This window comes from Hylobates moloch, unplaced genomic scaffold (assembly GCF_009828535.3).
Source record: "Hylobates moloch isolate HMO894 unplaced genomic scaffold, HMol_V3 SCAFFOLD_4, whole genome shotgun sequence".
In the NCBI taxonomy this organism is placed as follows: Eukaryota; Metazoa; Chordata; class Mammalia; order Primates; family Hylobatidae; genus Hylobates; species Hylobates moloch.
Window position 1 is genome coordinate 31177819 of NW_026652279.1, and position 22717 is coordinate 31200535.

Here is a 22717-nt window from a genome sequence, read left to right on the forward strand (position 1 = left end):
AATGTTCTTATTCTTAGGAAGTACACACTGAAGTACAGGGTGAAAGGGCAGTATGTTCGCACTGTGCACTCTCAAATAGTTCTGTGAAAATGTGTGTGTGTTTGTGTGTATGTGTGTGATGTGTATATTGTATACTTGGAGAGAGGACAGAGAATGAGGCAAAACGTAAACAATTAGCGAATTGAGAAGAGGAGATTTCCTTGTACTATGCTTGGAATTTTTCTGTACGTCTGAAATTATGTCAAAATAAAAGTCATGTCCCCGCTTCCTACAAAAAAGACCAGTGAGAGCAAACACCCAAAAGGCAGTGTTCTAGAACACTCTTGCCCCTGAGTTTGGTATGACTCTCTCCATCTGGTCATTCAGGTCCACTTTTATATCCTATGCCTCCTCTACAGGGAGGCCACACCTAGTCCCCATGCAGTGTACCCCCCCATTCCCAACCCCCCTCCATTACACTCCCCTGTGTTCTTGCTCGCCATAGCACTTTGTTAGTATGTGACACTATTCTTGTTTATATATTTGTCTACTCATTTACTGTCTCCTCCCACTAGAATGTAAGCTTCATAAGCATGGAGACTCTTTCTGTCTTGATAGTCCCCTCTATGTGAAATGAATGAACGCACAAATGAACAGATCTACAGATCTGAGGCTCCGTTTGCTCATCTGCAGAACAAGGGGCTCTTCGGTGCAACATCTGGATTCTTTCCCCATGCTGACACTGAAGGAAGGCGTCTGGCAATGGAAGAGCTACTGTGTCATGCACAGCTAAAACACTCTAGGCTTTTATTTACAATTTCTGATTTAATCCTCACCATGATCCACCAACAGCGGTAAGAATATTCTTATTCCGTTCCTCCATGTAGCAGAAATGTGCTGAATGCCTGTTATCTGCTGGGCGCTTAAGAAGACAGTGCTGAGCACCACAGGCACAGCCCCACCCCCACGGAGCCTGCCGGTGAGCAGGACTGGCTGAGAAAACCGAGACTCAGAAAGCTTGCCCAACTTGCTGAAGTTATGCAGCAAGGACATGGCAGAGCTGGAAAGCCCATGCTGTCTCCACTGCTGGTAACAAGGGGCATAAAGGAGAGAAGCTGCTGAGTTGGCCACTCCTCAGGTGGCTCCCTCGGAGCTGTCACGCCAACCTGTGTCCATGGCCTCAGCATGGCAGCAAAACAGAACACGCTGTATCTCAGCCATTTCCAGTTGTGTTTTTTAATTATTCCATGGCCTCTCAGTCATTTATTATTTATCTCTTTTTTAAATTATTTACCATTTTTATTTTTTTATCATTTACTATTTATTTCATTTATCTGTTTTTTATTAATTCATGGCCTCTTGGAGGGGACAAAGGGCTCTGTGGGGTGAGAAAATGTGAGATTGGAATAATGCACAGGAAGGATTTATGTCTGCTACAACACATGAGCCTGGAGAAGAGGGAAGGAGGGTATTATATGTTTGAGGACACATCATATGTATTTGAGAATACAACTTTCAACAAGAAGGGTTGCATGGACCATAAGCTTATACTTCCCATAAGCAAGAAGGCTGTCTGTTTCACTGGGCAAGGATTGTGTTCAGTTCAACCTGAGAAGTAATCTAAGTTGGAGATGAGATCAAATAACCTTGACAGAAAAAGCAAAACAAAGTAACAAAATAAAAACCCACTTCAAAAATGTTTAATGAAGACACTGAGCATGAAGAATTAAAACAATGTAAGGCAGTGGGGGTGGGGGGCGACAACTTCTTAAAAGATGTTTCTTTTTTTTTTTTTTTCACCTCATTGATCCTTTCCCTACTTGAAAGCTTTCTCTGCCAGTGAATCACTCAACTAATTGCCAGGTCCTGTTTCCCTGTTTATAATCTTGAGCCTGAAGAAGCCTTCTGTAAAGGCCACAGTAAATTTCCCTGGCTAGCAAGACAAACATTTATCCTAGGGGCTGAATTACTATGCTGGGAGGTCTTAGATTCCTGGGATTTAGTGCTGCTCACGCCTCACATTTTTTGGGTGACCTTCACTTCTCTGTGCCTCAGTTTCTGAAGCTGCACAATGAAAATAATGCTCCCCACTGAGTCACGTCCTAGGATGGCTCTGAGCTCCCCGTTGGAAGGTGGAAAAGGGTATTTGGCGGAGGGTATGATTTATCCGTGCCTCTAAATGGTTCTCCTCCTCCTTCTGGAAGCTGGCTCATTATGTTGGGAATTGAAATGCATTCTCTGTGGGCATCTGAAGTAGATTCCTTACGGGAATGTTTAGTGGGTGGGTGAATGAAAGAGACACATTAACAAAGTTGTGTTATTCTAGAGAAAAAAATGTCATATCTTCATTTTTTTGTGACCACAAAGTGCAGAGTTGAGGAGGGGGTGGACAAGAAAACAGTATTGTTCTCTGGAGCTATTATTCCCAGATGGCTTGCCCATGATAGAAGCTTTTCTGTCGCTGTTGAATGTCATTTTTCCAAGAGAACCAGTCAGCTAACTGGCAACTATGTGGGTGATGACATGCCCCACCTTTCTCTTTAGTGAGTTTCCCTTCCTTGGAAGTAAGAATAGACTGAATAAACCCTCGTCAAAAGGTGGGGTAGAGAAAGTTCAATCAGAAGAGGGGTTCAATTAAGTACCACTCATTTTCCTCCAACCCTAAGATTCAGAGATTCTAGTCCCTTTTGGTGCCACATCCTCTTCTGAATAGACAATCCAAGCTGTGCAGCAGTGCGCAGGGACAAAGGGCTCTGTGGGGTGAGAAAATGTGAGATTGGAATGACACACAGAAGGGATTTATGTCTGCTACAGCACACGAGCCAGGAGAACAGGGAGGGAGGCTATTATATGTTTGAGGACACCTCATATGTATTTGAGAATATAACTTTCAACAGGAAGGGTTGCATGGACCATGGACTCTGTAGCCTGAAAGGAATCCTGGGAGCCCCTGGAATCCCTCTGGATGTAGCTTTCAGCCACAGGAAGCTCTGTTACTGAGGAGAGACTGGAGAAACCCCAGCACCAAAAACCCAGAGAGGGTGAGCACAGTGGTCGAAATTGGGGATGGTATCAGCTTAGCCAGGCCCTCATTTTAGAGTAACTTACAACCACAATAATAAGAGCTCCCCAGCCTTAATCCTCTGCTATGTGCAGGTGTGATGCATGGCTTGCTTCATTTACCTCAACAATTCTTCAAGGGAGATACTACAGGCCTATTTTGCAGATGAAGAAACTGAGGCTTCAGTTTCACTAGAGAGAGAAAGTGAGTGGCCTTGCAAATGGCAAAACCAGTATTCACACTCAAGCCTATCCGACTCAAGACCCACGTTCCTTCCAGTGTGTCAATAGTCTTGATTTAAAAGTGGGGATTATAAACCCCACTTTTTTGCAGACAGAAAAACTGAGCTCATACAGTGGAGATAACACTGAGCAAACTGAGGTTTGACTGGTTCCAAATTTCTGCCAGGTGTTTTGTGTGAGGAGCAGTCGGACCTTGCAGAATGATGAAGCCGGGGTCTGACCATAGGGTGGTCTGATCAAACCCCTTTTGTCTACAGAGGAAGAACTGGACTCAGAGGGCAGAGGTAAGCAGCTCATGGCAGGAGGCAAGAGAGTGGCAGGCCAAGCACAGAGCCCCTGTCTTCAGCCTCCCAGGGGTGTGACTGAGCTGCTCTTGGGTATAGTGGGAATAGATCTGTCCCACCTGCCTCCTGATGGCCTCTGAGTGCCTGACAGGGATGCCTGCTCCAGGCTGGGATAGAGGCATGTCTACAACCTTGGAGGGGACCCAGGAGGCCAGGGCGGGTGGGGTTGACCTTGTGACTGGGAAGCTGGCTCTGTGTGAAAACACAGCCAACTGGATAGGGGCCTGGGGCCCAGGGGTCAGCAGCCCAGCACCTGTCTATGCTGGTGAACCTGGGAGAGAGTGGGGGGTTAGGTGAGGTGCAGAGAGCAAAAGCAGGGCTTTATTCATGGAGGTATACTGTTGTTCTCAGATGCCCCTGCTCATCCTATACCTCCCTTAAAGGCTTAGCCTTTGGAGAGAAACCCCCTGAAACCATCGAAACTCCCTTTTCCTCCTCTGGCTGCAAGAGTCAGAATTCTGACTACCATTACTGGAAGGCTGGTTATGTGTCAGGCCATGGGCCAGACACGCTACAAATAAGATCTGACATTTAGCTTTCCCAGCAATCCTGTGACCATGCTGTAACGAGCTAAGGCTCAGAGAGATCAAGTGACTTGTCTAAGCTCACACAGCTGATGAGCAACAGAGCCAGGGTGGCAGCTCTATTAGGATAGAGCCTTTTTTTTTAAATTCTAGACAAGGTGTAGCTCTGTGGCCCAAGCTAAAGTGCAGTGGCACCACCACAGCTCACTGTAGCCTCAAACTCCTGGGCTTAAGCAAGCTTCACACCTCAGCCTCAACCTCCCGAGTAGCTAGGACTACAGGTATGAACCAACACACCTGGCTAATTTTTAAAATTTTTTGTAGAGATGGGAGCTCACTATGTTGCCCAGGCTGGTCTTGAACTCCCGGACTCAAGTGATCCTCCCACCTCAGCCTCCCAAAGTTCTGGGATTACAGGCGTGAGCCACTGCACCCAGCTGGGATTTCTGACTCTCGTTTGCTGCTGTATTCTCAGTGGTTGGCACATAGTGGCCACCGGAATACACATTTGTTGAATAAATGTCTGACTCCAAAGCCACACTCTTTGCCCTATACCCCTCTGCTTCCTGGGAACTCTCATGGTGGGAAAATTCAATTTTAAGTGAAAATTGACTTGGAGGACTTCAATCAAGAGTGAATCCATTAATTTCTCTTCTATGGGTACTTTCTGTACTCACCAAAATAAAACAATAAAGAAAACTCCCCAAATAGAGTGTCAATGACATTATGCACATTTTTATAATTAGTAATCAGGGCTGCTGTGGAATTGATTTCTTCCTCAGGAGGATTCACAGAGATGCTTGTTAGCTCATTTTGCCTTTTGGCTTTCCTCCAGACAACATGGACAGCAACAGACCTTTGTTTTTCTGTGTCTGGTCCTTTTCCTAAAGTTCAAAGCCTTTTTGATTTTGCAACACAGTCTCTAAGGCACCTTCCTTAAGCCATGAGCTTCTGACTTTATATTCAACGTAGGGTTTTGGGGTGTGGAAAGGGTCATCTATATATCCTCAGATTTCCAAAAAAGGAATTGCGAGGCTGGCTTACTGCATAGCTCCCTGTTGCCCAGCAAGACCCAAGGCCATCGAAAGTTCTGTTTGTTGGGCCATTATCATCCATGACACACAGCAACTACAATTCTACAATTACAAGTGAACTTCATCTAACTTTACTGACCATGATTTTTGTGGTTGTTCATCACTCAGAACATATAGTTCAGCATCTCACAGAGCCCTAAGTCAAAATAATGCACTTTGAGTTTTAACTTCTCAGAGCTGAAAGGGATCCTACAGATGACCACATCTAACTTTTCCCAAAGTCTGTTTCACACCACACAGCCCCAGGATACTGTACCCAGGAAGGTTTCCTCTGTTGCGGAAGTATGGGAAGTGCTACGTGGTCTACCTCCCTGTTAGGACCCACAATGCGTAAGAGCAGACTGAGGTTTCCAAGAAGTCCTGTAGGAAATATACTTTTGTTTAACTTTGTTCTACACCATATTCTCAAAATTACTGGCCCAGGAGGGGGAAGCCTTCTATGTTTTCTTTCTTTTTCAATTTATTGAAAATTCTTTGGGAAATAAAACTCTTATCAGACCCCACCTCTCCACTTCCCAGTTTTACAGATGTACAAAGTGATGATCAGCGGAGGAAAGAGAAGAAAGTGACCTGAAGTTGTCCATAGGCCAGGCCTGGGATGTATGTCTTAACTCCGGGTTCATGATTCCTCTCAGCCACACCTCCTAGGTAGGACTGTCAAATGGTTGTTAACAGAGATAGCAGGATAGTAAAGTGCAGATTGACCCAGGTTTTATCGCATCAGGTTTTGCTGATTCTGAAGCCGAGTGTGCTGAAAAAGATAACTGTGGAGCAAGTTCACTTCGAGTCATCCCAGGTGACGGTTTTCACGCCTGCATTTGAGAGCAGAGGGGCTGAACATGGCCACCCTCCCTCTTCTCCAGTTGTAGATGACTCCTTATAAAGAAGATTTGGGGTAGCTGGTAGATGGGAAGGCTGGAAGGGCGGGTGGTCAGGGACAAGAAGGCCATCACACATCAGCCCGCTGGAGTGGCTGCTTGACTACAGTGATGGTGGCCCCTCACTGAATGGGACAGGATACCACAATGATGAAACTCTGGGTTTAAATCCTGGCCCCACAGAACAACTGCATGACCTTAGACAAGAAACTTAATCTCTCAGCGCCCCAGCTTCCCACTGTGAAAATGGGATAACAATGGCACCTACGTTTTCCTGGCACTGCTCTCTGAGGAGTTTATGCCATGATTTCTTCATAGGGAACATGGGGTAATAAATACAAAGTTCCTGACATAGAAGGAGGTTTTCTAAAAGACACTCAGAGGCTCACCTGGTGGCTCCCTGTCATAAACCTGAAGTGGCGGTGGGGGTGGTTGGAGCAGGTAGCCCAGGAGGTCCTTTAGGCCGGCATACAGCAGGAAGAGCAGAGAAGGGGGTAATAATTTGGGTAAAGATAAGGGAGAGATGCTCAGTCCACAATGATGAAGGGCATTTTTTTATTTTCTTGAGACAGGGTCTCGCTCTGTCACCCAGGCTGGAATGCAACAATGTAATGATGGCTCACTGCAACCTTGACCTCCTGAGCTTGAGCAATCCTCCAGTTTCAGCATCCCAAGCAGCTGGGCCTACAGATGTGTGCCACCACACCTGGCTAATTGTGTGTGTGTGTGTGTGTGTGTGTGTGTGTGTGTACTTTTTGTAGAGACGGGCCTCACTATGTTGCCCAAGCTGGTCTCAAACCCCTGGCCTCAAAAACAATCCTCCCTCCTCAGCATCCCAAAGTGCTGGGATTACAGGTGTGAGCCACTGCACTGGGCCAAGGGCATAATTTTTAATGAAAATTGAGGCAAAGAACAGTTATGGGAGACAAATAGATGACAGTATCAAGGAGTTTTTCATTAGCAATTAACAACAACAAAATAAAACCTCAAACTGGCTTAAGAAAAAAAAAAAAGAGCAGCAGGAGCTGACTGTAGACATGGCTGCATTCAGGAGCACAGGCAATGCCACCAAGAATCGGTCTTGCTCCGTCCCTTGGCTCTGCTCACTCTGCTATTGACTCTATTCTCAGTCAGATGCTCCCCTCCTTCCCCTCGTGGTGACAGGATGGCGCAGCAGCCCCTAGTGGACATTCTGCAGCTCAGTCACCCATCTCATTTCCGAAATGGCAACCAAAGCCCCAGGATTCATTATGGTTGGCCCAGCCCAGGTCATGTGCCCCTTCCAATTACTGGCACTGATTGGCCGGTTCTGGTGATGAAGCAGACAGGGGGCAGGGACCCTGGTCCCCTGGTCCCCTGCCTTCTTTCAGTTTCCTGACTTGTCCGTTCGTCTTCAACTGGCCCACTGTTCCCCGAGCTCTCAAAACTACACCTCATTTAGGCCTCTGGCAAGAAATGGCTACGTCCTCTACAGTGGTCTTTTGCATTGACTTGGACTCTTCTGTTGGCTTAAAGGTAGATTCAGGACATGCCAGTTCAGATAGAGGGAGACAGACTCGTGTGTGATGCTGGGATGGCAGAGGATTTTTCATCTGATGTGCCAGTTATGGTTAATAGTGGCTGCCCGAGGGCTGTTTTGCAGAGGATGGTAAAGCTAAGTCCACACTCGGAGGGAAAAGAAGCTGTGATTGATTAATAATGTCTGCCAGGAGCCCTGGAGCAGTCAGTGGTGGCCGACTTGCCGTGTATCGGCCAAACTTCATTGCAGAAAGAGCATGGATCACGGAAAGCAGCAGCCCTGTTCACAGACACCTCCACCTCTCAGCCCTGCGATCACACGCTAGTTACTTAGCTTTACAGGAAACAATTCTCCCATTTGCACAGTGAGGACATGTATCCCAAAGAGTTGCTGAAACAATCAATAGAGACAGTGTATGTAAACTGATCACCATCCTGCACCAAAAACAGAGGCTTTGGCTTTTTTAACAGAGGTGGAAAGTCATGTTGTTTTTCTAGGGGCCCCATCCCAAAAGTGCTTGTATGGCCTAGGACATCTCAGGAAATTTTTCTTTTTTCTTTTTTTTTCACTTTCTTTCTTTCTTTTTTTCTTTTTTTTTTTGAGATGGACTCTTGCTCTGTTGCCCAGGCTGGAGTGCAGTGGCTCAATCTCGGCTCACTGCAAGCTCTGCCTCCCAGGTTCACACCATTCTCCTGCCTCAGCCTCGCGAGTAGCTGGGACTACAGGGGCCTGCCACCACCCCCGGCTAATTTTTTGAATTTTTTTTAGTAGAGACGGGGTTTTGCCGTGTTAGCCGGGATGAGTCTCGATCTCCTGACCTCGTGATCTGCCCGCCTCGGCCTCCCAAAGTGCTGGGATTACGAGCGTGAGCCACCGTGTGCGGCCAGGAAAATTTTCTTGAGTTTGAACTTCCATTTTTGAAATATGCGCTGTTGACACCTGGCCTTATCCCTTCAGGCCTTCACAGTTCAAGCCATTTGGCCCCACTTCTCCTTCTCGTTGCCTTTCCCGCCAACAGTGCATTGACCAGCACCACCGTCTGAGAACTCACAAAGGATCTGATTTACCTTCCTAGGATTCCGTATCACCTCTTCTTACACCAAGGGACCCAGTGCATGGCAAAAGCTGTATGAAAATGGGCACATGGCCACAGAACAGACAGGTTTTTCCAAGGAAGGCACCAGCAGAAGCTGCCCGCTGGCTCTTTGCTAGAAGCACAGCTAAGGAGCCTGCCTAGGGGAGATACCTGGCAAGGTTGGCATGCTATACTGTTTTTTATTGAGGTAAAATTCATATAACATAAAATTCACCATTTTAGCCATTTTAAAATATACAATTCAGTGGCTTTTAGTGCATTCACAGGATAGTGCAACCATCACCACTATCTAATTCCAGAACATTTTCATTCATTCAAAAGAAACCTTAGACTCATCCAGCAGTCATTCCCATTTTCCCCTCTCCTCAGCCCCTGAAAACAGCTAATTTGCTTTCTGTCTGTATAGATTCACCTGTTCTGGACACTTCATATAAATGGGATCATGCAAGTCATGGCCTTTTGTGTCTGTCTTCTTTCCTTAGCAAAATGTCTTTATCCAAGTTGAAGTATGAATCAGTACTTCATTCCTTCTTATGTCTCAATAATGTCCTATTGTGTAGATATACAACATTACGTTTATTCATTTGGCTGTTGTGAATAGTGCTGCTATGAAATTCTTGTAGAACTTTTTCTTTGAACACCTGTCTTCAGTTATCTGGGGTATGTACTTAGGAGCAGAATGGCTGGCTCATATAGTAATTCTGTTTAGCTTTTTGAAGAATAGCCAAACTCTTTTTCCCAGCAGCAGCACCATTTTACATTCCTCCCTCCAGTTTCTCAATATCTTTGCTAACATTTGTTATTTTTTGTTTTTTAAATCATAGCCATTCTAGGGGCTGGGCAGTGATATCTCACAGTGGTTTTCTTTCTTTCTTTCTTTCTTTCTTTCTTTCTTTCTTTCTTTCTTTCTTTCTTTCTTTCTTCTTTCTTTCTTTCTTCTTTCTTTCTTTCTCTCTCTTTCCCTCTTTCTTTATTCCTTCTTTCCTTCCTTTCTTCCTTCCTTCTTTCCTTCCTCCCTCCCTCCCTTCCCCTCCCTCCCTCCTTCCTTTCTTCCTTCCTTTTCCTTCCTTCCTTCCTTCCTTCCTTCCTTCCTTCCTTCCTTCCTTCTTCCTTCCTTCCTTCCTTCCTTCCTTCCTTCCTTCCTTCCTTCCTTCCTTCCTTCCTTTCCTCTCTCCCTCCCTCCCTCCCTTCCTTCCTCTCTCCCTTTCTTTCTTTCCTTTTTTTTTGACAAGGTCTCACTCTGTCACCCAGACTGGAGAGCAGTGGCACAATCACAGCTCACCGCAGCCTCAAACTCCTGGGCTCAAGTGGTCCTCCTGCCCTGGCACCTATAGCTGGAACTATAGGTACACATCACCATGCACAGCTAATTTTTGCATTTTTTTTGTAGAGACAGGGTTTGCCATGTGGCCCAGGCTGATCTTGAGCCTTGGGCTTAAGCAATTGGCCCACCTTGGCCTCCCAAAGTGTTGGGATTACAGGCATGAGCCATCACGCCTAGCCTCGTGGTAGTTTTGATTGGCGTTTCTCCAATGATTAATGAAGATAAGCATCTTTTGTGTGCTTATTGGCCATTTCTGTATCTTCCTGAAATGTCTATTTGAGTACTTAGCTCTTTTTTTTTTCTTTTGAGATGGAATCTCACACTGTCGCCCGGATTGGAGTGCAATGGCATTATCTCAGCTCACTGCAATCTCCACTTCTCAGGTTCAAGTGATTCTCCTGCCTCAGCCTCCCGAGTAGCTGGGATTACAGGCACATGCCACCACACCCAGCTAATTTTTTGTATTTTTAGTAGAGGCAGGGTTTCACTATATTGACCAGGCTGGTCTCTAACTGCTGACCCCCTGATCCACCCGCCTTGGCCTCCCAAAGTGCTGGGATTACAGGTGTGAGCCACAGCAACCAGCCTTTAGCTCATTTTTTGAGTTGTTTTGTCATTATTGAGTTTTAGTTCCTTATGTATCCGAGATATTAATCTCTTATTAGGTAAGTGGTCTGAAGATATTTTTTCCCATTCTGTAGGTTTCCCATTAAGTCTAATGTTAACTCTGGATTTTTCATAGGTGCCCTTAATCATGTTGAAGAATTTCTTTTCTATTCCCAGATTGCTGAGTGTTTTTTGTTTGTTTGTTTTAACATAAGAGAGTGTTGGGTTTTGTCAAATCCTTTTCTGCATCAATTATCATTGGCTTTTTTTTTTTTTTTTTTACTTCATCTATGAATATGGTGTACTGTGTTGACTGATTTTTGTATGTTGAACCACCCTTGCATTTCTGGGATAAATTCTGCTTGGTATGGGGTATATATACATACTTTTTTTTTTTTTTGAGACGGAGTTTCTGTCTGTCACCCAGGCTGGAGTACAGTGGGGCAATCTTGGCTCACTGCAAGCTCCACCTCCCAGGTTCACGCCATTCTCCTGCCTCAGCCTCCCGAGTAGCTGGGACTACAGGTGCCCACCACCATGCCTACCTAATTTTTTGTATTTTTGGTAGAGACGGGGTTTCACCTTGCTAGCCAGGATGGTCTCGATCTCCTGACCTCGTGATCCACCTGCCTTGGCCTCCCAAAGTGCTGGGATTACAGGCGTGAGCCACTGCGCCTGGCCGGGGTGTAATTTTTTAACATGCTGCTAGAATCAGTTTGCTAGTATTCTGTTGAAGATTTTTACATCGATATTCATAGGAATATGAGCCTCTCGTTTTTTTTCTTGTTATATCTGTGTGTGACTTTGGTATCAGAGTAATTTTGGCCTCATAAAATGAGTTAAATAGTGTTTCTGCCTCTTCTATTTTTTGAAAGAGTTGAGAAACATTTATTTTAATTCTTCTTTAAACATTTGGTAGAATTCACCAATGAAGCTATTTGGTCCTGAGATTTTCTTTGTTAAAAGTTCTTTGATTACTGATTTCATATCTTTACTTGTTATAGGTCTATTCAGCATTTCTATTTCTTCTTGAGTTAATTTTGGTAGTCTGTATGTTTCTAGGAATTTGTCCATTTTATCTGGGTTTTCTAATTTGTTGGTGTACAATTATTCGTATTATTTGCTTATACTCTTTTATTTCTGTAAGGTCATTAGTAATGTCTCCACTTTTATTTCTGCTTTTTGAGTAATGTGAGTCTTCTCTGTTTTTGCTTAGGCAATCTAGCTAAAGGTTTGTCAATTTTAAAAAACCTTTTCAAGGAACCAACTTTTAATTTCATTGATTCTCTTTATTGTTTTTCTACTCCATTTCATGTATCTCTGCTCTTATCTTCATTATTTCCCTTCTTCCGCTTGCTTTGATTTAGTTTGCTCTTCTTTTTCTGCTTCCTTAAGGCATAAAGTTAGGTTATTTGAGACGTTTCTTCTTTAATGTAGGCATTTACAGCTATATATATATCCCTCTGCACACTGCTCTCACTGCATCCCATAATTTTTTATTGTGTTTTTATTTTCATTTATCTCAGAGTATTTTTTAATTTCCCTTGTGATTTTTTATTGAGCCATTGGTCATTTAAGAGTGTGTTTTTAAATTTCCACATACTTGTGAAATTTCCAGTTTTTATTCTGTTATTCATTTCTAATTTCATCCCATTGAGATTGGAGAATATACATTTTATGATTTCAATCTTAAAATTTATTACAACTTGTTTTGTGACCTAACATATGTTCTACCTGGAGAATGTTTCATGTGCACTTGAGAAGAATATGTGTTTTGTTGTTCCTTGGGTGTTTTGTATATGTGGTAGGTCTTGTTGGTTTATAACTATAACTATAGTTATAGTTATAACACTATAAACTTGTTCAAGTCTCCTATTTCTTTATCTTTCATCTAGTTTTTCTATCCATTATTGAAAGTGAGGTGTTGAAATATCTAGAATATGTAGAGCTGTCTATTTCTTCCTTCAATTCTGTCAGTTTTTGCTTCATATATTTTGGGTCTCTTTTTTGGGGTGCACATATGTTTGTAATTTGTATATATTCTTGACGGATTGACCCTTTTATCATTATACAGTGTTCTTCTTTGTCTCTTGTGACAATTTATACCTCAAAGTCTATTTTGTGTGATATCAGTATAGCCATTTCAACTCTCTTTTGGTTACTATTTGCATGTGTTGCCTTTTTCTGTTCTCTCGCTTTCATTCAACTCATGTCCTTGGATCTAAAGTGGGTCTCTTGTAGACAGTGTAGAGTTTGATCATGGTTTGTTTGTTTAACCCATTCTGAAAAATCTGTCATTTAATTGTAGAGTTTAAACCATTTACATTTAATGTAATTGCTGATGGAGAGGGCCATACTCCTGCCATTTTGCTATTTTTTCTATATCTCATATTTTTTGTTCCTCAATTTCATTTCATTGCTGCCTTCTTTTATGTTAGATAAATATTTTCCATATACCATTTTGATTTCCTTCTCGTTTATTTTACTATATACTTTTTAGTTATTTTCTTAGTGGTTGCCTGAGGATTACAATTAATTTATAACAATTAGATAAGTTCAAATTAGTACCAACTAATTTCAATAGTATAATAAACATTACTTCTGTATCTGTTCTCCCATCTGTTTATGTTGTTATTGTCATCAGTTACATCTTTATGCATCATGTGCCCATCAATGTATATTTATTATTATTTGTTTATGTAGTTATTTTTGAAATCATATAGAAAAAAAGAGGAGTTACAAACCACAAATGCCTTTATACTGACTCTTCTATTTATTTACATGATTACTTACACTGGTTTTCTTCATTGCTCCATGTAGATTCAAGTTACTTTTTAGTGTCCTTTTATTTCAATCTCAACGACCTCCTTTACACTTCTTGCAGGGCAGGTCTACTAGCAATGAACTCTCTCAGTTTTTCTTTATCTGGAAATGTCTTCATTTCTCTTTCATTTTTGAAGAATATTTTTCCTGGATATAAAAGCATTGGTTAACCATTTTATTCTTTCGATATTTTGAGTAAGTCATCCCACTGTCTTCTGGCCTCCTTGGTTTCTGATAAAAAACCAGCTGTATTTCTTATTAAGGATGCCTTGTATGTGATGAATCACCTCTCTTCTGCTGCTTTCAGGATTCTGTCTTTGGTTTTCAACAGTTTGATTATGAAGTGTTTCAGTGAGACTTGAGGTCCTTGGATGTGTAGATTCATGTCTTTGATCAAATTTGGCAAATTTTGGCCATTATTACTTCAACTATTATTTCTCTCTCCTCTCCTCTCCTCTCCTCTCCTCTCCTTTCCTCTCCTTCTGAAACTCCTAGGTACTCTTGAAAGTGTACCTCAGGTCTCTTAAGCTTTATTCATTTTTCTTTATGTTTTTCCTTTCTGCTCCTCATACTGAGTAATCTCAATTGATCTTTCTTCAAGATTGCTGATTCTTTCTTCTACTTGTTCAAATATGCTGTTGAATCTCTCTGAAAAAAATTATTTTAATTATTGTAGTTTTAAACTTTAGATTTTCTTCTTGGTTCCCCTTACAATTTCTATCATATCACTGGTAATCTCTATTTTTTGAAATATAATTCTCATTATTTCCTTTAGTTTTTTGTACATAGTTTCCTTTAGCTCTTTGGGTATATTTTAAATAGTTGGTTTATATTCTGTTTAGTAAGTTCAATGTCTTGTCTTCCTCAAGAACTCTTTCTATTATTTCTTTATTTCCTGTGTATGGGCCGCACTTTCTTGTTTCATTGCATGACTCATAATTTTTTGTTGAAAGCTGAACATTTTGAATATTATGATATGGCACATCTGGAAATCATCTTCCTCCCACCAGGGTTTATTGCAGCTGCTTTTTTGATTGTTGTTGTTTGATTGCTTAGTTCTCTTTCCTTAATTAATTTTGTAAAGACTTTATTTGTTGTTGTATATAGCCACTGAAGTCTTTGTTTTGTTACTGTAGTGGTCAGCTGGTGATTTAAATACAGACGTGTATTCTTTGCCTGGAACCAAAAAGGAAAATAAAATCTCTCGGTGTCAGCAAATGGACTCTATGTGCATGCTGGAGTATACCTTCAGCACTTGGAGAAGCACTTTACCACTCTGCCTTAGTCTTTACTTCCTCCTTGTGGAGAGCCTTGAAGTCAGCCAGAAGTGAAAACTTCTCAGGTCTTTCCTGAGCATGCACCCAGTTCTGGGCATGCAAGCAGGCTTCTAGATTCCCACAAATATGTGAGAGCTTTTCAAAGCCTTTATTTCCCAATGTGTTTTAATCCCCATTCCTTTTACCCAATCTTTTGGTTTGTCTTTTTTTTTTTTTGAGGCGGAGTCTCGCTCTGTCGCCCAGGCTGGAGTGCAGTGGCGCGACCTCAGCTCACTGCAAGCTCCGCCTCCCGGGTTCACGCCATTCTCCTGCCTCAGCCTCCCGAGGAGCTGGGACTACAGGCGCCCGCCACCACGCCCGGCTAGTTTTTTGTATTTTTAGTAGAGACAGGGTTTCACCGTGTTAGCCAGGATGGTCTCGATCTCCTGACCTCATGATCCGCCCACTTCGGCCTCCCAAAGTGCTGGGATTACAAGCGTAAGCCACCGCGCCCGGCCTTCTTTTGGTTTGTCTTTAGTTTGTCCCAACTGTTATCTATTGCCCCAAGTGGCAGCAGCTGTTACATTTGCCTTTTAAAATTTTCAACAAATTCCCCTTGAGTAGCTGCCTTAGCCCTTGGAGATCTCAGCAATGAGTCAATTCTTCAGGGAGCCACAAGGCAGGTCAAAACAAACAACCACAGTTATTTGGAAATTAGGTCGATTCTGTCCCTTATGTACTAGTAGCCTATACAAGGAATATGGGTTGTTGGTTGTTATCTTCAAGGCCACTGCTGAGCCAGGGTAATTTAAATACCATGAAGCTCTATTATCAAGATTCTGGTGGTTTTTTGTTTTTTCTTTTTTTCTTGATTAAAAATTGTCCTGGTTGCTGTAAACTTTTAGTTAGTTTCCCAATTTCCAATAAAGTTGATTCTGATTGCTTTTGCCAGTTTATTTTCTCCTTTTATGGAGGGCTTTTGTAGTTCCCTATTCGGCCATTTTCACTTTTAGGGTGCTGACTTTTGAGAAGCAATGTGCACTTCAAAACAGCAGGCATTATATGGAGCTGGGGCCCCATCAGATAGACTACATGGGAAACAAGCAGTGGAAATAGAAGTGGCCCCATCACCATTGTACACAATGACTCATCTCAAGAATGCCTTTAACTTTAGGCTCCACAGGACCAGTAATGCTGGTCCCTCAGCATGTCTGGGGTTGATGGGGAGAAGATATTTATCCCAGGGATGCCTAAAGCTGTAGCTGCTCCTTGTCATTTTAGGTTTCTCATGCCAACAGAGCAGTAGGCAAAGAAAGGAGTTCTTACACTTGTAGGAATATCAGGTTCTGCCTATCATGAGGAAATAGCACTACTGCTAAATAATGGGGTCAGAGAAGAGGATGCCCCAAAGCTCAGGGGATTCAGTGGGGCTCATTTTGGTGTTTCACAGCCCAATGACGACACTTATGGGCAATTGCAGCAATGGTAGTCTGCCCAGTGCACAGTGACCAGGGCTTCAAACCTCTAGGGATGATGACCCAGTTACCTCAGCAGACCAGCAAGCTCAATATGCAGGAGTGGTGGTCAAGTATGAGGGTTATGCAGAATGAGTAGTGACACACAGGGACAATGAACACCAATGATGACCATAGAATTCATGGTAATGATGGGATCTGTAGCTTGTTTCACAAACCCTCTTTCTTAACTTCTTTGTAGAAACTGTGACAGGCAACATCCTAAAAGAAGCAGTATCAGGAGGGAGTGGACTTAATATGGGAAAGCAGTATCCCCCAGGTCTCAGCATTCCCATGCAAGCTGGCCTGACTTCTACATGCCAACACATGCATCTCTTTGCCAAGGGCTTCCTCTGGCTGCTGGAGCCTGCTGTAACCACAGGCATGGCAGCCTAGAAGTGCCAGAGTACTAATGCCACATCCCCAAATGCAGCCCTCGACCAGCCCAACCTCAGATAAGATGTCATGGAGGATGTCAGGATATCATTGTGTCCTCCACTGGCTCCGCGTACTCACGGGGGTAGCTTGTATGTTAACAATTCCTTTATTGCCTCCTTGCATTCTGTCTCGGTTCACACTCCCCTACACTACTGATTGGCATGAAATAAACTACTTGCACTCAAATCCATGACTGAAGGTCTGCTTCTTGGGGAGCCCAGAATAAGATGCCCCATGTCTCTCCTCCTTCCCTCAAGGAAGCCTAGTGTCTTGCTTCTGACGTTTTCCTTCCTTTTCAAGCACAGAAAAATGGGCCATTTCGACAGACATAACAATTTGCTCACCGAATTGCTGCCCATTGTACTTGGAAGGAATAATAACAACAAAAGCCTCCCTAACACACTCTACCAGACCCTGCAGTATCTGGGCCTAGCCTGCCTCCAGTCCTGTCCTCAATCACTGCTCCTAGTTTTATTGCAGGGAGCCGAAGGCCCGTGGGACATGACCAACTCGGCATTCCACTGGAGGCTATATGATCAAACAGCAAACTGTTTATCATGAATGCAGGATGTGAGCAAACTCACGACTACTCCTGCCGACACAAGGTTTGCTGAAAGCAATCACTCCCTGGCACTGAGGTTATCTACAGCGACATCTAGAGCCTCTTGTTTGAGGAATGCAGTCTTGCAAGCCTACTCTGGACTGAGCAGCTGACCCCTTCTTCCACACCCCTTCTCACTATCTCTTTTGCCTAATAAATATGGAGGGCTATGTAAAGCTCAGGGCCCTTGTCCACTAGAGGCAAGGTGCCCCCTGACCCCTTCTTCCCAATATACTCTTTTGTCTCTTGTCTTTTATTCCCAGGTTCGCCCCCTTGGTTCAGTCCCCCTAGGTCCATGCAGGCTACGAGTGGCACTCGAACAGGCGACAGTCCGAACACAGGGACTACGAGGACATGAAAGAAGAAGGTCTGCTGGAGCAGAGGAACTGAAATTGAAATGTGAATGGGGACCCCGGGACGAGTCTGCCAGCAGCGTATATCACTTAGGTCAGTGCCCTAAGGAGGTACTGGGAGTAGTGCTTTAAAGAAGTGCTGGGAACAGGAAGTTTTCTGAATCGAGGTAACAAGGGGAAGAATTTGTCTGTTGAAGAAAAACACTATGTGCAGTTGCTTAAAGTTCTGTTGAGACAGTCTGGAGCTCAGGTTAATTTGCAGGCACTAACTAACCTCCTGCAGAAGTCACAAAATGTTACTATGCATAACCCATGGTTTCCACAGGCAGGCACTCTTGATGTGGAAAATTGGGACAGAGCAGGAGAAGGATTAAAATGGGCTCATCAAAAAGTTCTTAAAGTTGATTCTTCTGTTTTCTTCACCTGGAGTTTAGTTCCTACTGTACTTCTGACATTCTCTCCTTATTATTCTTCAGGACAGCAGACTGAATCTAAAAATCTGAAAGAATATGTTGTCCCACCCACAGCTCCAATTGAAAATAAAAAACAGGAGAGGGAGGATAAAAATTGACCTATACTCCCTCCTCCAATTGCAGAAACATCTGTACCACCTCCTTTGGTAGCAGAAATAGAAACCCCCATACAAAGAATTTTACGCTCTGCTGCCATATCTGGAGAGCCCTTAGGACCTTGCGTTTTTCCTGTTTCCATAAGGCCTGATAATTTGTTGAAGGAATTAAAAGCAAGTGTGGTAAATAATGGCGTACAGAGCCCATTCACCTTAGGATTTCTAGAATCTGTATTTGGTGCTATGAGTAATGCAAACGCAGATTGTAAATGTGCACTGGCACCTGTGAGATGTACAAAAAACGTGGGAAATTTTCTCAGAACTCGTCAAGATGTAGGAACTGAGCTTCATTGCTCTTCAATGTTAGCTGAAGCGATGGCTAATTTGGTAGTTGACAGATCTAAAAGGAGCCAAGGGTCAAGCCCTAAAATGGGAAAATAATTGTGGAAAGACTGGACATTTAAAAAAGGAATGCCAGCAGATCTCAGGACAGAAAGGATCTTACAATGCAGTTCCCCCCACCCTGCCCCACAGCGGAAAAAATGCCAGGACTTTGTCCTCGCTGTGACAAAGGAAATCACTGGGCTAATCAGTGCTGCTCAAAATTTCATCAGATTGGCACACCCCTGTTGGGAAATGAGACGGGGGTCTGGACCCGAGCCCCACAAACAATGAGGGCATTCCCAGTCCAAACCTCAACCCTGTTTCAAGGATGGGTTCCCAGAGGTACATTGATTCCCTTCCCCCAGGAACACCAGGAAGTGCAGGATTAGATCTCCCAGTCAGAGAAGAGGTAACGTTAATTGGTGGAGACAAACCTATCAAAGTTTCACTGGTATTTGGGGACCTTTACCAACAGGATACACAGGACTAATTTTAGGCAAAAGCCGCCTTAACTTGCAAGGCATTACTGTAGTCCCAGGAGTTGTTGACTCTGATTGTGAAGGAGAAATTCAAGTAGTTTTAATGTCACAAGATCTTTGGGTTTTTGAACCTGGAGAATATATTGCTCAATTATTGCTTGTTCCCTGCAAATTACACCCCTCTCCATGAAAGGAGAAATGAGGAAATAAAGGGTTTGGGAGCACAACAAATGGGAAATCTATCTATCCCAACCCATAGCCTCTAATAGACCCATCTGTGTAGTACAAATTAAAGGAAAGAAATTTTATAGGCTTATGGATACGGAAGCTGATATGTCAGTAATATCTAAAGACAATTGCCCCCATCCTGGCCCTTGCAATTAACTTCTACATCCTTAGTGGGAGTAGGAACAGCTCAACGTGTTCAACAGAGTGCTGAGATTTTACCTTGTCTCAGTCCAGATGGACAGTCATGTGCTCTTCAGCTTTATGTTGCAAATATAGCCATCAATTTATGGGATTGAGACTTACTTACAGCATGGGATAGGAGACTTACAAATGAAAACTTTGATAACTCAGGATTTAAAATGTAGAAGAACATGGGATATCACAGTGGAAAAGGTTTAAGGCGGTTTCTACAGTGAAATCCTAACCCGATATCAGTAACTGGAAAAACAGATAGAAAAGGGCTAGGACGTCAGGATTTCTGACAGGGGTCATTGATATTTCTCCTCTGCCCACTGCCTTACCATTAGAATGGCTCTTTCTACCTAATCAAACAGTCAAAACCTTGCAAGTTTCTCCTTCTTTAATTACACAGATTGTGCCTATGAGCAGGCATAGGTCAAAAATGCTTACAGGATATGATCCTGACAAAATTATTGTGCCTCTAGACTCCCAGCAACAAGCCGCAGCTTGGGAAATGGTGACTGCCTGGCAAACTCTTTTGCAGATTTCGTGGGTGCTATAGATAGCCACTACCCCTTAGACAACATTTTACAATTTTATAAAATCCATTCTTTCATTCTTCTTGTGATTACTCATCACATGCCTATTCCAGGTGGACAGACTTATTTTACTGATGGCTCTCCCAAAGGTCATGCCGCTATCTATGGACCTAAACACACTCTAACAATAATGACCTCTGGTGCTTTAGCTCAATGCTCAGAGCTAATTTTAGTCATTCAGGTTTTACAGCTTACAGCTTCAGATCCTATCAACATTGTCTGTGATTCAGCTTATGTTGTAAATGTAGCCCATTGCGTAGAAGCTGCTACAGTTAAAAGTACACTAGACCCAGAACTGCTTAATTTGTTTCACTTATTCTCATATGCTGCATGCTACATGCCAAACAGGTGAGACAGCTGTTCATGTACAGTTACACTGTCATCATTTGCTCATATGGGGCTACCTAAACAATTAAAAACTGACAAGGGACCCACTTAATCTAGTCATGCTTTTCAAAATTTCTTACAGCTTTGGGCTATAACCTATAAAACGGGAATTCCTTATAATCCTAGAGGACAAGGCATTATAGAACAGGCACATCAAATATTACAACGCATGTTGAAAAAACAAAAAGGGGATATAGGAGGCCAACTACCACCTTAATCAAAACTATATTTAGCCTTATTTACTTTAAATTTTTTGACTCCTAGTACGGATGGTAAGACTCCAGCAGAAAGACATCGGCAAGTGTTAGAGGAAAAGAGGAAAGTTTATCCAAAAGTGTTATGGAAGTCCCCGGAAAAAGGACGATGGAAAGGTCCAGTGGATTTACTGACGAGGGGAAGTAGGTATGCTTGTGTTTTTACAGGAGATGGACAAACCGTGTGGGTGCCCTCAAGGTGCGTGCGACCATGGAATGGGAGACTGGAGGAACCCAGGGTGGCCAACCATGGGCCCAGTCCCTCTGATACGAGCCATGAATCAGCCAAGCGTGAGTGCAAAGATGGAGAGAAGGCCAACCGGAGTCACGATACAGTTCTAATGTTACATTTGTAAAGAGTTATCACCACTCAATTTACAGTTTGTGTTTTTAATCCTTATGTCTTTTTGGCAGCTAAGAAGGACCAGCTCTAGGTAAATAATACCCAATTGACCTGTAAATCTTGCCAGTTATATCACTGCATTAATCATAGCACATTGCAAACATGTAATATCTCCACCTTAATGATTTTCGGTCTCATCCCCGGGCTATGGATTCCTGTTAATCTTTCTGAGACTTGGGCTGCCACATCTGCTTTGCATTTTGTAAAACTTCTTCTAACTCAGCTAACTCATTGTGTCCATAGAGCCTTAGGCATGATAATTTTTGCTATTGTTTCCTTGATCACGCTAATAACTTCTGTTGTGATATCTTCTGTAGATTGCATAGTTCTATTCAAACAGCTCAGTACGTGGAGAACTGGACACCCACAGCCAGCCAAGCGTGGCTACTTCAGAATAAAATTAACACTGAGTTACAAACTGAAGTGGCAATGTTGAAATCCATGGTTCTATGGTTAGGGGAACAAGTACAAAGCTTGCAATTGCAGCAGCAATTGTGTTTTCATTTTACTCACACTCATATTTGTGTAACCAACTTAGAATATAACCAAAGTGAGTATCCGTGGGACCTTGTGGAAGCCCATCTTCAGGGAGCTTTCACATCCAACATCATCCTTGATATTGGTGAATTACAAAAAAAATTCTTGATTTAAATAGGCAAACTCAAGAATTTGAGCCTTCTTTAGAAGACTGGACTGGATTCCAGCAAGGCCTGGAGAGTCTCAATCCTTAGAACTATCTAAGGCACCACAGTTACATCTTTTATGTGGTTCTTGGAATAATGTTGTTTTGTCTCTGTCTTCTGTTTATAGTCTGTAAAATCAGATGGACTGTCAATCGGAGAATAAGAGCTGCCCAGCCTGGCCTTACGTTCTTTCAATTAATTCATAAACAGAAAGGGGGATATGCAGGGAGCTGAAGGCCCATGGGATTTGGCATTCCACTGGAGGCTATATGATCAAACAGCAAACTGTTTATCATGAATGCAGGATGTGAGCAAACTCACGACTGCTCCTGCCGACAGATGGTTTGCTGGAGGCAATCACTCCCTGGCACTGAGATTATCTACTGTGACATCTAGAGCCTGTTGTTCAAGGAATGCAGTCTTGCAAGCCTACTCTGTACTGAGCAGCTGACCCCTTCTTCCACCCCCCTTCTCACTATCTCTTTTGCCTAATAAATATAGAGGGCTGTGTAAAGCTCAGGGCCCTTGTCTACTAGAGGCAAAGTGCTCCCTGACCCCTTCGTCCAAATATACTCTTTTGTCTCTTGTCTTTTATTCCTGCATTCGCTCCCTTTGTTCAGTCCCTCTAGGTCCATATGGGTTACACAGTGGCACCCCGAACAGTGACAGAATCGGGTGTTCCACATTTTATGAACACCCTTCCCATCATTTCTCATTTGGTGAATTATTACTCATCCTTCAGATTTTAGCTTTCAAGCCATTTCCTTGGAGAGACCTTCCCAAGCCCCCTCATATTGACCATTTCCCTCTATGATTCTCCTTCAAAGGACACTCTGCTTTTCCATTTGATGCTTATAGTAAGTCGTCTTCGTATATTTACTGGTGTATTTATCTGATTAA

At 43.1% G+C, this 22717-nt stretch overlaps 1 protein-coding gene across 2 annotated transcripts in view; it reads left to right on the plus strand.

The window, feature by feature from the left end:
* LSM3 (LSM3 homolog, U6 small nuclear RNA and mRNA degradation associated) overlaps positions 1-22095 on the plus strand; it is a 51968-nt gene extending 29873 nt beyond the window's left edge. For both annotated transcript variants that reach the window (XM_032149790.3, XM_058437303.1), the window contains 2 exons: positions 17563-17746; positions 20742-22095. In XM_032149790.3, coding sequence (XP_032005681.1) covers positions 17563-17746; positions 20742-20785 — 228 coding nt within the window. In that variant the 3' untranslated portion in view covers positions 20786-22095. The remainder of the gene's footprint in view (positions 1-17562; positions 17747-20741) is intronic.
* The last annotated feature ends 622 nt before the right edge of the window (positions 22096-22717 follow it).